Source organism: Mytilus galloprovincialis, chromosome 2 (assembly GCF_965363235.1).
Source record: "Mytilus galloprovincialis chromosome 2, xbMytGall1.hap1.1, whole genome shotgun sequence".
NCBI classification, from domain to species: Eukaryota; Metazoa; Mollusca; class Bivalvia; order Mytilida; family Mytilidae; genus Mytilus; species Mytilus galloprovincialis.
Window position 1 is genome coordinate 61,803,185 of NC_134839.1, and position 14,253 is coordinate 61,817,437.

The window sequence follows — 14,253 nt, forward strand, 5'->3', positions numbered from 1 at the left end:
AATGTTCTGAAATAATTCTGTTTAATACGTATTCAAAAACAAGTCGGTCAGGAGGGTGCACAAGTAGTACCCATTGGAATACCGACTGTCTGTTAAAATATCAATCCTCCAAACTCATCAAATATATTGTCGATTAAAAAGTCCAGCATTTTTATGATATCTTCCTCAGTGTATTTTCTTATAGAATCAGTATGGTGTCTTCACAAAATAAGAATTATTATACCCCAAAGAAAGAAATTTAGATCTTCGATTTTCAATTTTAAAAAACTCTGTTTAATGATTCATTTCTGAATGCATGATCGAATAGCTTTGATCCATTTAGACAAAGTGTCCAGTTCTGGTTCGTCAAGTTCGCATTTTAGCCATTTTCTAGCATAGTTCTCAACTGCACCCATCAGTGATTTGAAGATCTTTTTTGAAGTTGATGAGCTGGGCATTTCTATATGTGTCTGCTGTTGGCTTCCTACACTGTAGATACTTGTGTGCAGTGCTATCTATTGTTAATTTGCAGGTAATCATATGCATGGAAAATTTAACACAGCGATCTCTAGTTTTAAATAAAATTAAACACAAGGGCAAAAAATGATATCTCGTACATCGTGTGCGTATAAATTTGACAGATTTTGTTTGGCCAGGTAGTCAGTGTATGGGATTTTTTTTTTTTAATAAAACGCATTCGATGTTTGTGTGTGTGTACCTTTATTGTTTATATTCAGTTTGATCTAAGAAGTTTCTAAAATTCTGCACTATAAGGCTGAAAGACATTTTTTTAACTTTATAATTCGTTTTTATTCAAAATAAAGTGAAATCAAATAGTTTGACCGAAAATATTAGGAAACACTCCTGCGTGTATATAATCACACATGAGTCATAGCATAGTGTGCGTATGATTCAGTGAATGTTTCAATCCATTAAAATTCTATTTCAATTGGGTTTTCTGTAAACGATGTTTCCTTCCTCATCATAGTCTCCATCCAGGAAATAATTATGCCCAAAATGGCGATATCTATTTTATATTTTATATAGTGACATGTCGGCATTGAGTTTGGTTTTTCGTGTAGTTTTGTTCTACACCTTTATTTCTTTCTCAGGTATGTAACACTTGATTGTCTTGTATGTCTAAGTATGCTATATCTGTTTTATTTTTTTAAACGTAATGTGATATTTCAAAATATTCACAGATCCTCTCAAATTTGAACGTGTTTAATTTCTGCATAAGAAAAGCGCTATTTGAAAAGTTTGTAAATAAAGATGATAGAACAAAATGTATTCAATTCGTCAAAGTCTTTTAATTTACATTATTTTTCATTCATAACTGAGTGTTTACAAAATAAACAGATACATATTTCGTGGCAAAATTTTGTTGTGACTTTCTGTCCTTTCTTCCCATGGTGTTTACGGAACTGCAGTTCATGATACTTATCACACCGTGCTTTTCAACAGATCATCGGAATTCCCATTGGAACATATTGTGTTCCACTATTGCCGAATTGTTCTTTATTATTTTGAGGCTGACACTTTATACAAGAACTTCATAGGAAGAAAGATTAGAAGTCAGCAATATCCTTTAAATTAACTTTCCGCTATATAGATGATGTTCTTTCACTAAATTATTCAAAATGTGGTGACTATGTTGAACGCATCTATCACTTCGAATTAGAGTAAACGGATACTGCAGATACAGTTAATTCTGCCTCATATATTGACTTACATCTATAAATTGACAATGAGGGTCGGTTGAAAACAAAACTTTATCACAAAAGAGATGATTACAGCTTCCCTTTGTAAACTTTCCATTTCTATGTAGCAACTTTCCAGCAGCGCCTGCATAAGGACTTTATATCTCCCAATTATTCACAAGGAAGGTATTAAAACAAGCGTTCCTAATGATGAAGTTGAATTTTTCCTTCGTAAATTTTACGGACGCCATCACGAGTTGGTTGACCGTTATGGAATATCCGTTTCACAGTTGATATCAGATATGTTTCTTATGTCGCAACTTAAATCCCGTTCCCTTTTCATGAATTTGACAAATTATTTACCTGGTTTGTAATAATAGGAGCAACACGACGGGTGCCACCTGTGGAGTAGAATCTGCTTACCCTTCCGGAGCATGTAATCAGAAAGGGAAATTCTGCTTCGGGAAATATCGAGCAATTTTTTGATACGAATAATTGCCCGGTACTTGGTTATATACTTTTATCTTATAATCCCTAATCAAGAAAACATCAGTTTATTCTGCAATTGTTTTCAATTTAAGGATATTTATCTTTCCGATTATCACATGATTATGTTTCTTTAAGAATGTCAAGTACAGTGGTACGATGCCGTTAATGTATGTAGACAACAAGAACAGATATTACTTCCAGAAATAACAAGCAATATGTCTTTTTTGGGATACAGAAGCGATGTAACAATGTGGACATCTAGTTATATATTGTCTGTCAACTTTTTTAAGCACACAGGTATGCATGAATTTAAAGATTTCCTCAAACAAGAACAGTGACCCTTATTATGTTTGTTTTCTATATAATGTTATTAATTCATTTTATATTTCATTTACAACCATATAAGAGACTGGTCAGTTGTTTTGTTACCTGAAAAAGGGGGTTCAATGTGGTCTTGAACAGTGTATGGAATGGTTAGGGGTATCCAATTTTTGTGAATAACTCAAATGTGTACATATATCTTTATTTAACAATATTAGAGCAATTCTGTTTTTCAATGCAACAGTAGTTTATCGCTGTTCAAAAGTCATAAATCGATTGAGAAAAAACAAATCCAGGTTACAAACTAAACCGAAGGAAAAACATCAACTATAAGAACAACGAAACAACAGAACACTGAAGTGCAACAAAACACCAACGACAATATAACATACATGGAAACGAACTGTTAGATAATAACTGTCATATTCATGACTTTATTTAGGACATTTTAAGAAAAAATGGTGGGATGAACCTTGTTTTAAAATATTGACAGGTGTTTCCTTCCGTACTTTATCGCAAAACTCATGACTGAGCATATATATATGATTATATCAATGGCATGTGATATTATTTAGGGATTCGAGCGTGGCATTTTTAACATGTCTTTATGTGTCATTAAATAATTTTCCTTTGATATTTATAGAGTAGTAGTATTCGAGGGACACAACACTAGGTTCCCACTAAAAAAAAACTTAAAAAACGGAAATTTTATACACAAAAGAAATCTATTTTTTCGGCACGATCCGCTCGGCTCGATTCGTTTGGCTCGATTGTAAAAATCCCAGGTTTCAGTTTTTTCTTTAAGAAGAGAAAAGCTCAAATGTAATAAAGGCCTGCACATTTATTCAATTTTGATATATATTATGAGTTTATTGTGTACCCCTTTTTATAATCATGTTCCCATGAGAAAAAAAAAAACATTTCAAATTGGTATTTTTCCACAAACTTATAAGTCTCTAAATTTGTATCTGGAGCTCAAATGGATCGAAGGCGTGGTAAATGTCAATGAGACTATAACTTGCATATAAAAAAAAAGTTCTCTGACGTCACAAACTAACCCACTTTGTTATCCACTACTGATCCTTGTTTTATTCAATAATAAAATAATTAGATATTGTACGCATTTAATTTTTGTAAAAGAACAAAAGTATTTTGAAATGAGAGGGAAATTCCAATGTTTACTCCCAGGGCAAAAATGAAAGAAAATTGCCATTCCTATAAGATTATGGAAAAATAGAGGAAAAACCAAGTTTGATTCATTTTGAAACCTTACTCTGTCATACTATTGCGTGAAAGAAATATGTGTTAATCGAATATAGGTTTTTGTTCTTACAATACAAACGAGTGGTTAATCTGGTTGAACCAAGTTGGTCTTTTCACTTGTATTTGTTGAAAAAAAAATCATTGAAGGAAAAAATTAAAAAAACATTTAAGAAAATTGATCTATGACAATTGTAATTTCTAATTGATCAAGAAACAAAAGATTTTTTTTTTTTGGGGTCCTCTATCTCTTCTCTTTATTTAACCTTTTTTACTTTGTTTTTCGTGCGTCATTAATGCATCTTTTGTAGACTAAACGCACACCTAGCGTACACATTTGTTTTCAATTTCGGTATCTATGATGAGTTTTTTTTTATAATTTTCTTAATTTATCGTTTAAGCGCTGTACGTTGAGCAATTACCAATGACAGAAGTTCATCGTGGACTTTGTGTTGATAAAAGTAAGTGTTCATCTAATGACTTAAGCATATATATTTATAAACAAGCATAGAGTGGTTTGACAAGAAATCTCTCTGAAGTCTACATAATCATTTATCATAAAACAGAGACGTACATATGTGTATTACATATGTTATGTAGCATCGTTTTAAGAATTTGATATTACTATTGCAGAACTAACTTGATAAACAAAACAATATTGCTATACACTTTATCAAAATTTAGTCCATTCTGGAAAAACAAGTCATTAACACACCTTCCTTCATTTTTGTGTCAAGTGTCGCAAAACAAAGGCCGTCAGTGATTAGTTAAGTGAGGAACATGTTGATAAAATGAACATTTTAAAATTTTGATAATTTAAAGTTCAAATTTAAAAATCAAAGTTTAGTCTAGTCATGCTTTGTTTGAAGTTCCTATAATTAATTATCGAAAGTTTGTCTCTGAAATTTTGTATTTTCGATACTTTGAGCCCCATATGGCTTCAACTGGATTGTGACGTCATGAAAAGTTGTGTAAGATTTTTTTTTAAAAACACCTAAACTTAAAAATATACAGGCCTACAAAGCGAGTCACATTCACTACCTAAGGGGAGTATTTAATTGAAAACAAAACGAATTACGTCTAGGGAAAACGGTATTATTTATTCTGCCATAGGCGACATTACTAACATTTTCTAAATTTGCCAATTTTTATAATAAAAATCTGGAGAAAACAGTTATGTGTGGTGTTAGTTCTTTATTATTCTGTTACAAAAATTGAAGCCAAATACCGGTAGTATTATGACCATCTTCCAATGGAGCTTGCTTATGTTATCCATGCCCACCGCCATTTTACACCAAATTTATGAATTTTTGGAATTCTTTTCGAAAAATTCTCTAGAATATATTCCAATAGGTTTCAATTTATATTGTAAAAATTCACACTGCAGTTATTCATGAATAAATACAAATTATATTGTACCCTTAAATCCAATCACAGTGCTCCTAAGTTGACTTCCTTCAACTGCCTTGGGAACACAAAAGGTCAACCTAATGCTTGGAAAATGTAATAGTACTGTTTTCCCTATACTTTGACATCAAGATATAAAGAATTCTTATGACACCATTAATGCAATACTGGATAAATATTTGTTTGTCCCCATTACTTAAAGACACATGGATAATTTTATATCCCCAACCCTACATGTGGGTTTACCTCTTTCTCTACTTTTTCAGATAAGGCTTAATAGTCAACCTGTATCCAACCAAATCTTATATATATTTAAAAGAATAATAAACAGTTCCATTTAACAGATAAAAATGACAGTTCCTTTCAATTTGTATTATTTTATCCAAAATTTACAACATTAGCACAAATTCAAGATTTTTCATACTAATCTCCATTCCATGGATTTAGTATATGTTATATTGTGGTTCAAATTTCCAGGTATTGTTATAAAATCCATTTTTCTGTCTAGAGATGATAAAAACAAAGATATTAGACACTTAAAACATTAGATATGCAAACTACTCAGCTGTACAGTTGCGTATTTTTGCTTGTATTAATCTTTAGAAAAGCTAAATTATGTCCCTTGGAAATATTAATTTCCAACAAAAAAAAATTTCAAACAGTAGAAAATGAAAATTATATATGAAAATTATATATGCCTGATATAATAAAATATAGAAACGACAAAATTAAGCAACATTGAAATATTTGCTGCGTGAATTGCCAAGAATGTGACCAATTCTTTACACAGCAGAGTATAAATTCAATCTAAGTTTAGCCTCAAGAAGGTCTCTTTTTTTCTTAGATGGACAATATCAACACTGAAAAGGCGTCTAGTATTACCAAATATTACCTTACTCCATAAACAGTACAAGCATAACCAGAACATGTCCCATTTTAATAGATAATGTCTATAGAAATACCCAAGAGATACATTTAGGGAATTACACAGCAAATAGGCAAATATTTCAGTTAAAAATATTTGTCGAGACTTGAATTCTGGTGGTTCCAACTGAATTAATCATTGCGAAAGGTAAAAATAAATACAAAAGAACTATAGTTTGGTGCATTTTATACAATATAGTTAATATTGAAATCCTAGAATTAAGTTTTATATCAGTACCCATCAGTTTGACATATTATGATGACTCTGCAATTTTCTCAACTCAGTATTGTTCTGAGTGACAAATTCTATTCTTTGTGATAAAAATTAAATGTACTATAATCAACCGCTTCAAAATAGTATAATATAAGCGCATTCTGGTTGATTTTAATTTCCCTTGCTATCTTCGGTATAAGGAAGACGTTACTAGTTATTCTGCCATAGGCGACAATACTAACACGTTTTAAAGTTACCACACCTTAAGAAAAACAGTCATGTGTGGTGTTCTGTTTTAAAAAATGAAGCCAAATAGTATCATGACCAACTTCCAATGGAGCTTGCTTATGTTATCCATTCCCACCGTCATTGTACACCAAATTTATAAAATTTTGGAAGTCTTTTCGAAAAATTCCCTAGAAAATATTTCAATATGTTTCAAAATTAAAATAATAAATATCTACACTGCAGTCATTCATAGATAAATAAAAAAAATATTGTACACTTACATTCAATCACAGCGCTCCTAAGTTGACTTTCCTCACATGCCTTGGGTACTCAAAAGGCCAACCAGACATGGACATTTTCACTTCGTTAACGGCAGTTCCCATTTACCCATCTACGGATTAAAACACATGAAACCATGAATCTCTCCCTAGAACCTATTTAGCGAGAAGTTTCCCATGTTATTTACTGCATGACTAGAGATAAGTCGCTCACTTGCACACTTACCAATATGACATACATACTCTTTAGATGGATCTAGTGAAGTTTTTGTATTGGATGTTCCTTATGACTATACCACTCAAGACTTCAAATGCTATTGGGATCACAGAGGGTCGGGAAGTCATCCAGATTCTTTACTAAATATTACAAATCTAACCGTGGTAAGAGAAGTGCTGGAACTCATGAACGTTGGACAGAAGTATTGGATTAGTGACATAAGCGAAAGCGTTTATAGTAAGAATTATTTATATTGTATAAGTTTCATATGTTATAATAAACATCAAAAGGAAAGGTTTTATCTCAGGATATATTTATGAACATGAATTTACGTATGCTTATTGTTGAATCAGCTGTATGCTGACCAATATTTGCTAATTATTTCTTCATTTGGTCCCTGGTGGAGAGTTCTTTTATTTGCACCCATGCATAATCCTCCGTTTTTATATAAGATGAACATTCTTATTACTTTAATATAAAAAGATATATCCATGTGTACAAATGTTACTGCACTCCATGTTTATTTCGGTAATAAATGTTTCCACAGTGATGCACGAGGTCAAAATATTTAAAATTCGAACACGAAATAATGTTTACATGCTGAAAAGCATACGAATATGAACTTAACAAATACAAAAGTATAGTTTTATCATTAGTTGCTATACATTTATAAATATATATATAACAAGTCAAAAAGGGTACAACATCACCATTAAATAACTATAAAATGAACAAATATTAGATATTTCGGATAACAGTTATCCTTCTTCGGTAATAGCACGATGTCAAATGAATCATGTCAATATATTCAAATTGAGACACTATCAAAATCTTGAAAAATTTATACAATTTAAGCGAACATCAGAGACGCTGGTACAATTTTTAAATTTCCAAACACGGCGCAAAGACATGCCACAATAAAAATAGTTATTTGCGATGTGAACTGGCACAACTCTAAATTTTCAAAGGTGGAAACAGTTGAGATGTTACTACTCAGTCTGCATGGATAGCAGTCCCCAAATAAAAAAAAAATAAAAATGCCCTAACCGATCCTAGTTGGTATAATATTATACCAACTTGGATCGGTTAGGTCACAATTGGTTTTTTTAATTGGGTACTACGATCCATGCAGTTGTAACATCTCAACTGTATTATACCAACTTGGATCGGTTACATATAAAGAGAAAAGGGAGGGGTGAAAGGTGGTGAGAAAAATGAGGCTGTTATTAAAAAAGAGGGACATTATTATTGTATAAGGGAAGAGTATAACACTAAAAGAATTATAAGATTGTTTATGTAAATCGATTGCTACCCATAAGAAAGATTTGGACAGCTTTCAATATAAGTGTATTTTGATCTGCTGTGGTCTAACGAAGCCAAAAAGCAAAACATTATTGTAAATTATGTGCAGCTTCACTAGCCATACGTTGAGTGTTTTTATTAAACATCCTTTTGACTGAATGTGATAGGAAAGAAACCATCGGAAATCTAGCCAATATTGGGTTTTTTTCACCAAATGACCACAAAGCTTTGTCAAAATTGCTGTTATAATTTATTTTTAGGCTTGGTACATCAATGTGAAGTGTTTCATCATGTAGCAAATTCTACATCGACTAGAAAGTCGTATAGTGCAATGCGTTATTGTAATGAGATGAATAGTTATAAATGCATTGATGGTTAGTTTAGATACATAATCTTTTATCTCTACGAGGACAGCAGTATTTCAGAATTTTGACAAAATGTTTCAACAATAGCTAGTATGTTGATTAGTGGCCTTTTACTGCACCACTTGTCATGTTTATTATGTTGTTGAGTTGTTGTTTGATTGGAATTTATATCACATCTATGTTTAATCTTTATAAGTCAAACAATCAAAATATTCACATATATATGCTAGATACCTTGAAATCACAGTCATTTAATTTCCGTACTTGAACGGGAGATTCGAGGAAAAAAAAAGTTTATTTCCACCGGAGAACAACTCGATTCACCACCATGATTATGTGGGTTTTATCTTTTGTTTTAGATTTCTCGGTGAAAAGTAAAATCACAAAAATACTTAACTCTGAGAAAAATTCAGAACGGAAAGTATCTAATTAAATGGTAAAATCAAAAGCTCATACACATCAAACGAATGGATAACAACCGTCATTTTCCTGACATGGTACAGCTATTTTCTTATGTAGAAAATGGTGGATTGGACCTGGTTATATAGCTAGCTTAAACTCACTTGTATGACAGTCGCATCAAATTCAATTATATTGCCAACGATGCGTAAACAAAACAAACGGGCATAATAGGTTAAAATGTAAATAAAAGATAGGGGTAGAGTCAACATTATGTTGTAACATGAAAGTGTAAACTTAATAAGTACGGTAATGGTAAAAGTAATAAAACTTGCTCACGCAAGTTGTTAATGACAAAATGCAAAATTATACCTTAAACTATTCATATCATAAATATCTTCATCATGAATCTTCATAGGTAAGAAATACAGAACAGCTGTCTCACTTGTAAAATATCTGCACGGTAGACATGGAAATGATCATGAAAGGAAGAGGATGCATTATTCTGGTAAGTTTAAGAGATATATGTTCGGTGAAGAAATTATAGTTACCCTATAAACTATGTTTATGTATACTGAAGAAGAACGCATATGGTCCTACCACTTTAGCATATTAAATTCTTTGGTAAGATTCGAACTACAACAAGTTCATTTAGAAGGGGTGTCATTCACCACTCTCGCACATTGTTGGTTTCGGAAAATAAACATATCTTTACTAAAGAATTCTATTTTGTGATTTACATTATGAATGATTATTTCTGTATGATCTTCCCACTATATAAACAAGTCCACAAAAGTAACGATACACAATTTTGAGCATACAATATAATAAATAGGAAAAACTGTTAAATTATTAAATGAAACGCATCCATAGCAAATGCATATGATTAAAAGAATCTGACAAAATTGGAAAGTGAGGAAATACCGTGTTTTATTTGTGCTTTTAGCTCACCTGGCCCGAAGGGCCATGTGAGCTTTTCTCATCACTTTGCGTCCGTCGTCCGTCGTCGTCGTCGTCGTCGTCCGGCGTCGTCTGTTAACTTTTACAAAAATCTTCTCCTCTGAAACAAGTGGGCCAAATTAATCCAAACTTGGCCACAATCATCTTTGGGGTTATCTAGTTTAAAAAATGTGTACGGTGACCCGGCCAACCAACCAAGATGGCCGCCATGGCTAAAAATAAAACATAGGGGTAAAATGCAGTTCTTGGCTAATAACTGAAAAACCAAAGCATTTAGAGCAAATCTGACATGGGGTTAAATTGTTTATCAGGCTAAGATCTATCTGCCCTGAAATTTGCAGATGAATCGGACAACCTGTTGTTGGGTTGCTGCCCCTGAATTGGTAATTTTAAGGAAATTTTGCTGTTTTTGGTTATTATCTTGAATATTATTATAAATAGAGATTAACTGTAAACTGCAATAATGTTCAGCAAAATAAGATTTACAAACAAGTCGACATGACCGAAATGGTCAGTTGACCCCTTTAGGAGTTATTGCCCTTTATAGTCAATTTTTAACCATTTTTCGTAAATCTTAGTAATCTTTTACAAAAATCTTCTCCTCTGAAACTATTGGGCCAAATTAATCCAAACTTGGCCACAATCATCTTTGGGGTATCTAGTTTTAAAAATGTGGCCGGTGACCCGGCCAACCAACCAAGATGGCCGCCATGGCTAAAAATAGAACATAGGGGTAAAATGCAGTTTTTGGCTTTTAACTCAAAAACCAAAGCATTTAGAGCAAATCTGACGTGGGGGTATAATTGTTTATCAGGTCAAGATCTATCTGCCCTGAATTTTTCAGATGAATCGGACAATCCGTTGTTGGGTTGCTGCCCCTGAATTGGTAATTTTAAGGAAATTTTGCTGTTTTTGTTATTATTTTGAATATTTGTATAGATAGAGATTAACTGTAAACAGCAATAATGTACAGCAAAGTAAGACCTAAAATTAAGTCAACATGACCAAAATGGTCAATTGACCTTCTAAGGAGTTATTGTCCTTTATAGTCAATTTTTAACAATTTTCATAAAATTTGTAAATTTTTACTAACATCTTCCACTGAAGCTACTGAGCCAAGTTCATTATAGATAGAGATAATTGTAAGCAGCAAGAATGTTCAGTAAAGTAAGATGTACAAACACATCACCATCACCAAAACACAATTTTGTCACGAATCCATCTGCTTCCTTTGTTTAATATTCACATAGACCAAGGTGAGCGACACAGGCTCTTTAGAGCCTCTAGTTTTTTTTATCTGTGACGTAAGTTTGTCACGTAAAAAAATGAAGATTTCAATAATGGGTTTACAATAACCTTGCAATGTAGTACAATACTGTGATTTGTCATATACATTGTATTAAATACAAAAAATGCATTTATAATACTATCAATGTTAAGCGTGCTGCATCATCAATCCATGACGATATCGATATATGTCGCGGTTACATTGGCTTTATCAAACCCATAATCTGTAAAACATCTGGCGTCTCATGTTTTATATATATATATAGCTATATGTAACATCATGGAAGTATTACATTGACGTCAATCCAATAAGTTGGTAACATCAAACATAATTTGGTTCAAAAATAAAATCGAAAGTGCGCAATGGGGTTATTTAACAAAGATTAAAGGAAAGTGTCTCAGTTCAAAAATTAAAATTGTTTATCCTTTTCACTTTTAGACAAGCACTATTGGAATATTTTTAGTTTATATGTAATAAGTATATTAATCAAAGCTTCTCTAGACTACATTGCCCCACATTTACTTATAAAATGACTAAATGTATATGTGTTTTCTATTTGAAGGAGGACTTGTATGGCAAGTTTCAATTATTGGATCGTTAGGAGCCATCATTGTGATTGGGTTTACTGTAACCTGCTTGTTGTAAGATATTTGTAGGATGCATTCAATTTCTTTTAAATTCACATCAAACTGAATATGTATGAAAAATTAAATAGTTATATGAATACGCTTAAAAGAGTGTGGCCTTAATTGTTTACAAAACCTTTGCATCCTGGTGACGAGATATTTACCAAAGGAAAATCATAAACTATATCAAATGTTAGTTTGCAAATTAAAGCCTTAAGTATTGCATTTGCTATTTGGAAGTGGCCGATTATTTTGGCTGCTTATTCTCGAAGGCATTCGAAAGAATGTTAGTATGAAATAGGCCACATAAGAACCAATCTTAAGCTTTATTCTTTAACGCGGATGACATTTTCCACACTCATGACTTAAAATTAAATTCGATAATCTGAACGTTAATCTTACTGCGTATAAATTAATATAAAACGGTCAATCGAGAGTTTTGAAAACTAGAACGAATATAAACAATTAGTTGTATGTCTACTTCAACTACGTTGAACTCTTGTGGTAATGCAATTTTTTAATTCATACATATTTTCCCTATGTTAACACTTGTGCATTTTTAAGGTGGTCTGTCTTCAAATTAAATAAAGTTTAAAGGTGAAACATAAAATTGGGACCAACTTGATTAATATGAAATTAAGAAAAATGCTAGGAAAAATTGTATCTCTGTACACATGCATTGCAATTGTATGTCGAGTAATACTGTTATCAGCCAAAGTTGTTTATTTCCATTAATTCGGAAGTAAGAAGACGCAATTAGACTTCTTTTTATACTTATGTGTTTGTAGTGTGAAGCGGTCAATTGGTAACTTGAAACGTGAAGTGCACAGACTCAAGCAACAAAGATTTGAACATCCAATGTATGGTACTGACCAGATTCAAATGATACAGAGCAGTGTTCCGGAACCGGAAACGCCAATATCACCTACCGGTTCATCTATGTATGAAAATTTCCTGAATTCAGTTGCATCAGGAGAATCAAATGTAACTGTAAGTTACTTGACATCGACACAGGTTCAGCGCACAGTAGAGGTCACAGAAACCCATAATGCAACATCGCAAGATTACAGTGACGGTTTCAGTCCACATTTTCTTCCACCATTAAAAATTCCAAAACACCGTCCTATAATTAGACACACTTCACTGGTAAATAGCACGGATGGGCAAGTAAACATGCTTCATTGCAGACAAACGTCAACAGAACCTGCATCTTCCAAAATGTTCCCACTGCAACACTGCCTTCGTGGAATGCCTATTGAATGGTTCAAAACTGAGGATGATATTCACATCCATGGATCTACCAACTCGACAAACAAACCAAGTCCTAGGCCATGCATTACAAACACTGAATCAAGAGCTTCAAGTAAAAGCGAGCGAGCAAGCGCATTTTATTTGAACACAGGACGCTCAGCTGATTTTGAAAATCCAGAGATTGAAATCGATGGGGAAGATTATGAAAATATTTGGGGAAAAAATATTTAAAGATGGTTTAAATGCGTAGATATAATCCGTACAAATTTCAGTCTTTAATTATAGTCTTTCATAATTTGAATATACGCCAAATAACTCAGAAGTAGAGTCTGTTATATAATGCAATCACTGTTTGATCTGTACATAGATTTTTGTTTATTTAGACTGTATCTTATACGTGTATTATATTTATAGTATATAGTACTGTTTTCTCATTTCATAAAGACATATAGGTGTTCTTCTGTAAAACATATCAATCACCGCTAGTTGTTTAAGTGAATATTGAAGAACGGCATTGATGATTTTTTTGTATGATATTCTCAAAATCATTTGCACATAAATTAAGGGAGAATTAACAGACCTCCACTTTTGACATTTTTACTATAAAGGATAAAAACAGTGTACATGTACCTGGAATAAAAATATGAGACACTTCACAAAGTTGACTTTGAATAAGTTGAATGTGGCTATTCTATTTGTTCCCTTTTTGTCGAGCCTTCGACTTAAGTGGAAAAAGCGAGAAATAGCGATCCTACATTCCGTCGGCGTCGGTGTCGTCGGCGGCGTCCATAAATATTCACTCTGTGGTTAAAGTTTTTGAAATTTTAATAACTTTCTTAAACTAATAAAACTGGATTTGTATCAAACTTGGACAGAAGCTTGTTTATGATCATATTAAGATAGTATCCAGAAGTAAATTTTGTAAAAATAAAATTCCAATTTTTCCTTATTTTACATATAAATGGACTTAGTTTTTCTGCAGTGAAACATTACATTCACACTGTGGTTAAAGTTTTTTTTTAATATTAATAACTTTCTTACTTTT

At 32.3% G+C, this 14,253-nt stretch overlaps 1 protein-coding gene across 1 annotated transcript; it reads left to right on the forward strand.

Annotated features, from left to right (window-relative positions):
* Positions 1-962: 962 nt before the first annotated feature.
* LOC143062345 (uncharacterized) lies at positions 963-13,860 on the forward strand. Its single transcript, XM_076234058.1, has 8 exons — positions 963-1,091; positions 2,304-2,465; positions 4,151-4,210; positions 7,051-7,254; positions 8,580-8,693; positions 9,502-9,591; positions 11,894-11,972; positions 12,746-13,860. The coding sequence occupies exons 1-8, from the start codon at positions 1,031-1,033 to the stop codon at positions 13,437-13,439; spliced, it is 1,464 nt and encodes a 487-aa protein (XP_076090173.1). The 5' UTR covers positions 963-1,030; the 3' UTR covers positions 13,440-13,860.
* Positions 13,861-14,253: the final 393 nt, after the last annotated feature.

Bases quoted from the DNA above. Each gene is read 5' to 3' on its own strand.
- LOC143062345 (XM_076234058.1), top strand. From the start codon at position 1,031: ATGTCGGCATTGAGTTTGGTTTTTCGTGTAGTTTTGTTCTACACCTTT. The intron at 7,255-8,579 runs GTAAGAATTATT...ATTTATTTTTAG, and splicing joins CATAAGCGAAAGCGTTTATA to GCTTGGTACATCAATGTGAA. The intron at 9,592-11,893 runs GTAAGTTTAAGA...TTCTATTTGAAG, and splicing joins GAAGAGGATGCATTATTCTG to GAGGACTTGTATGGCAAGTT.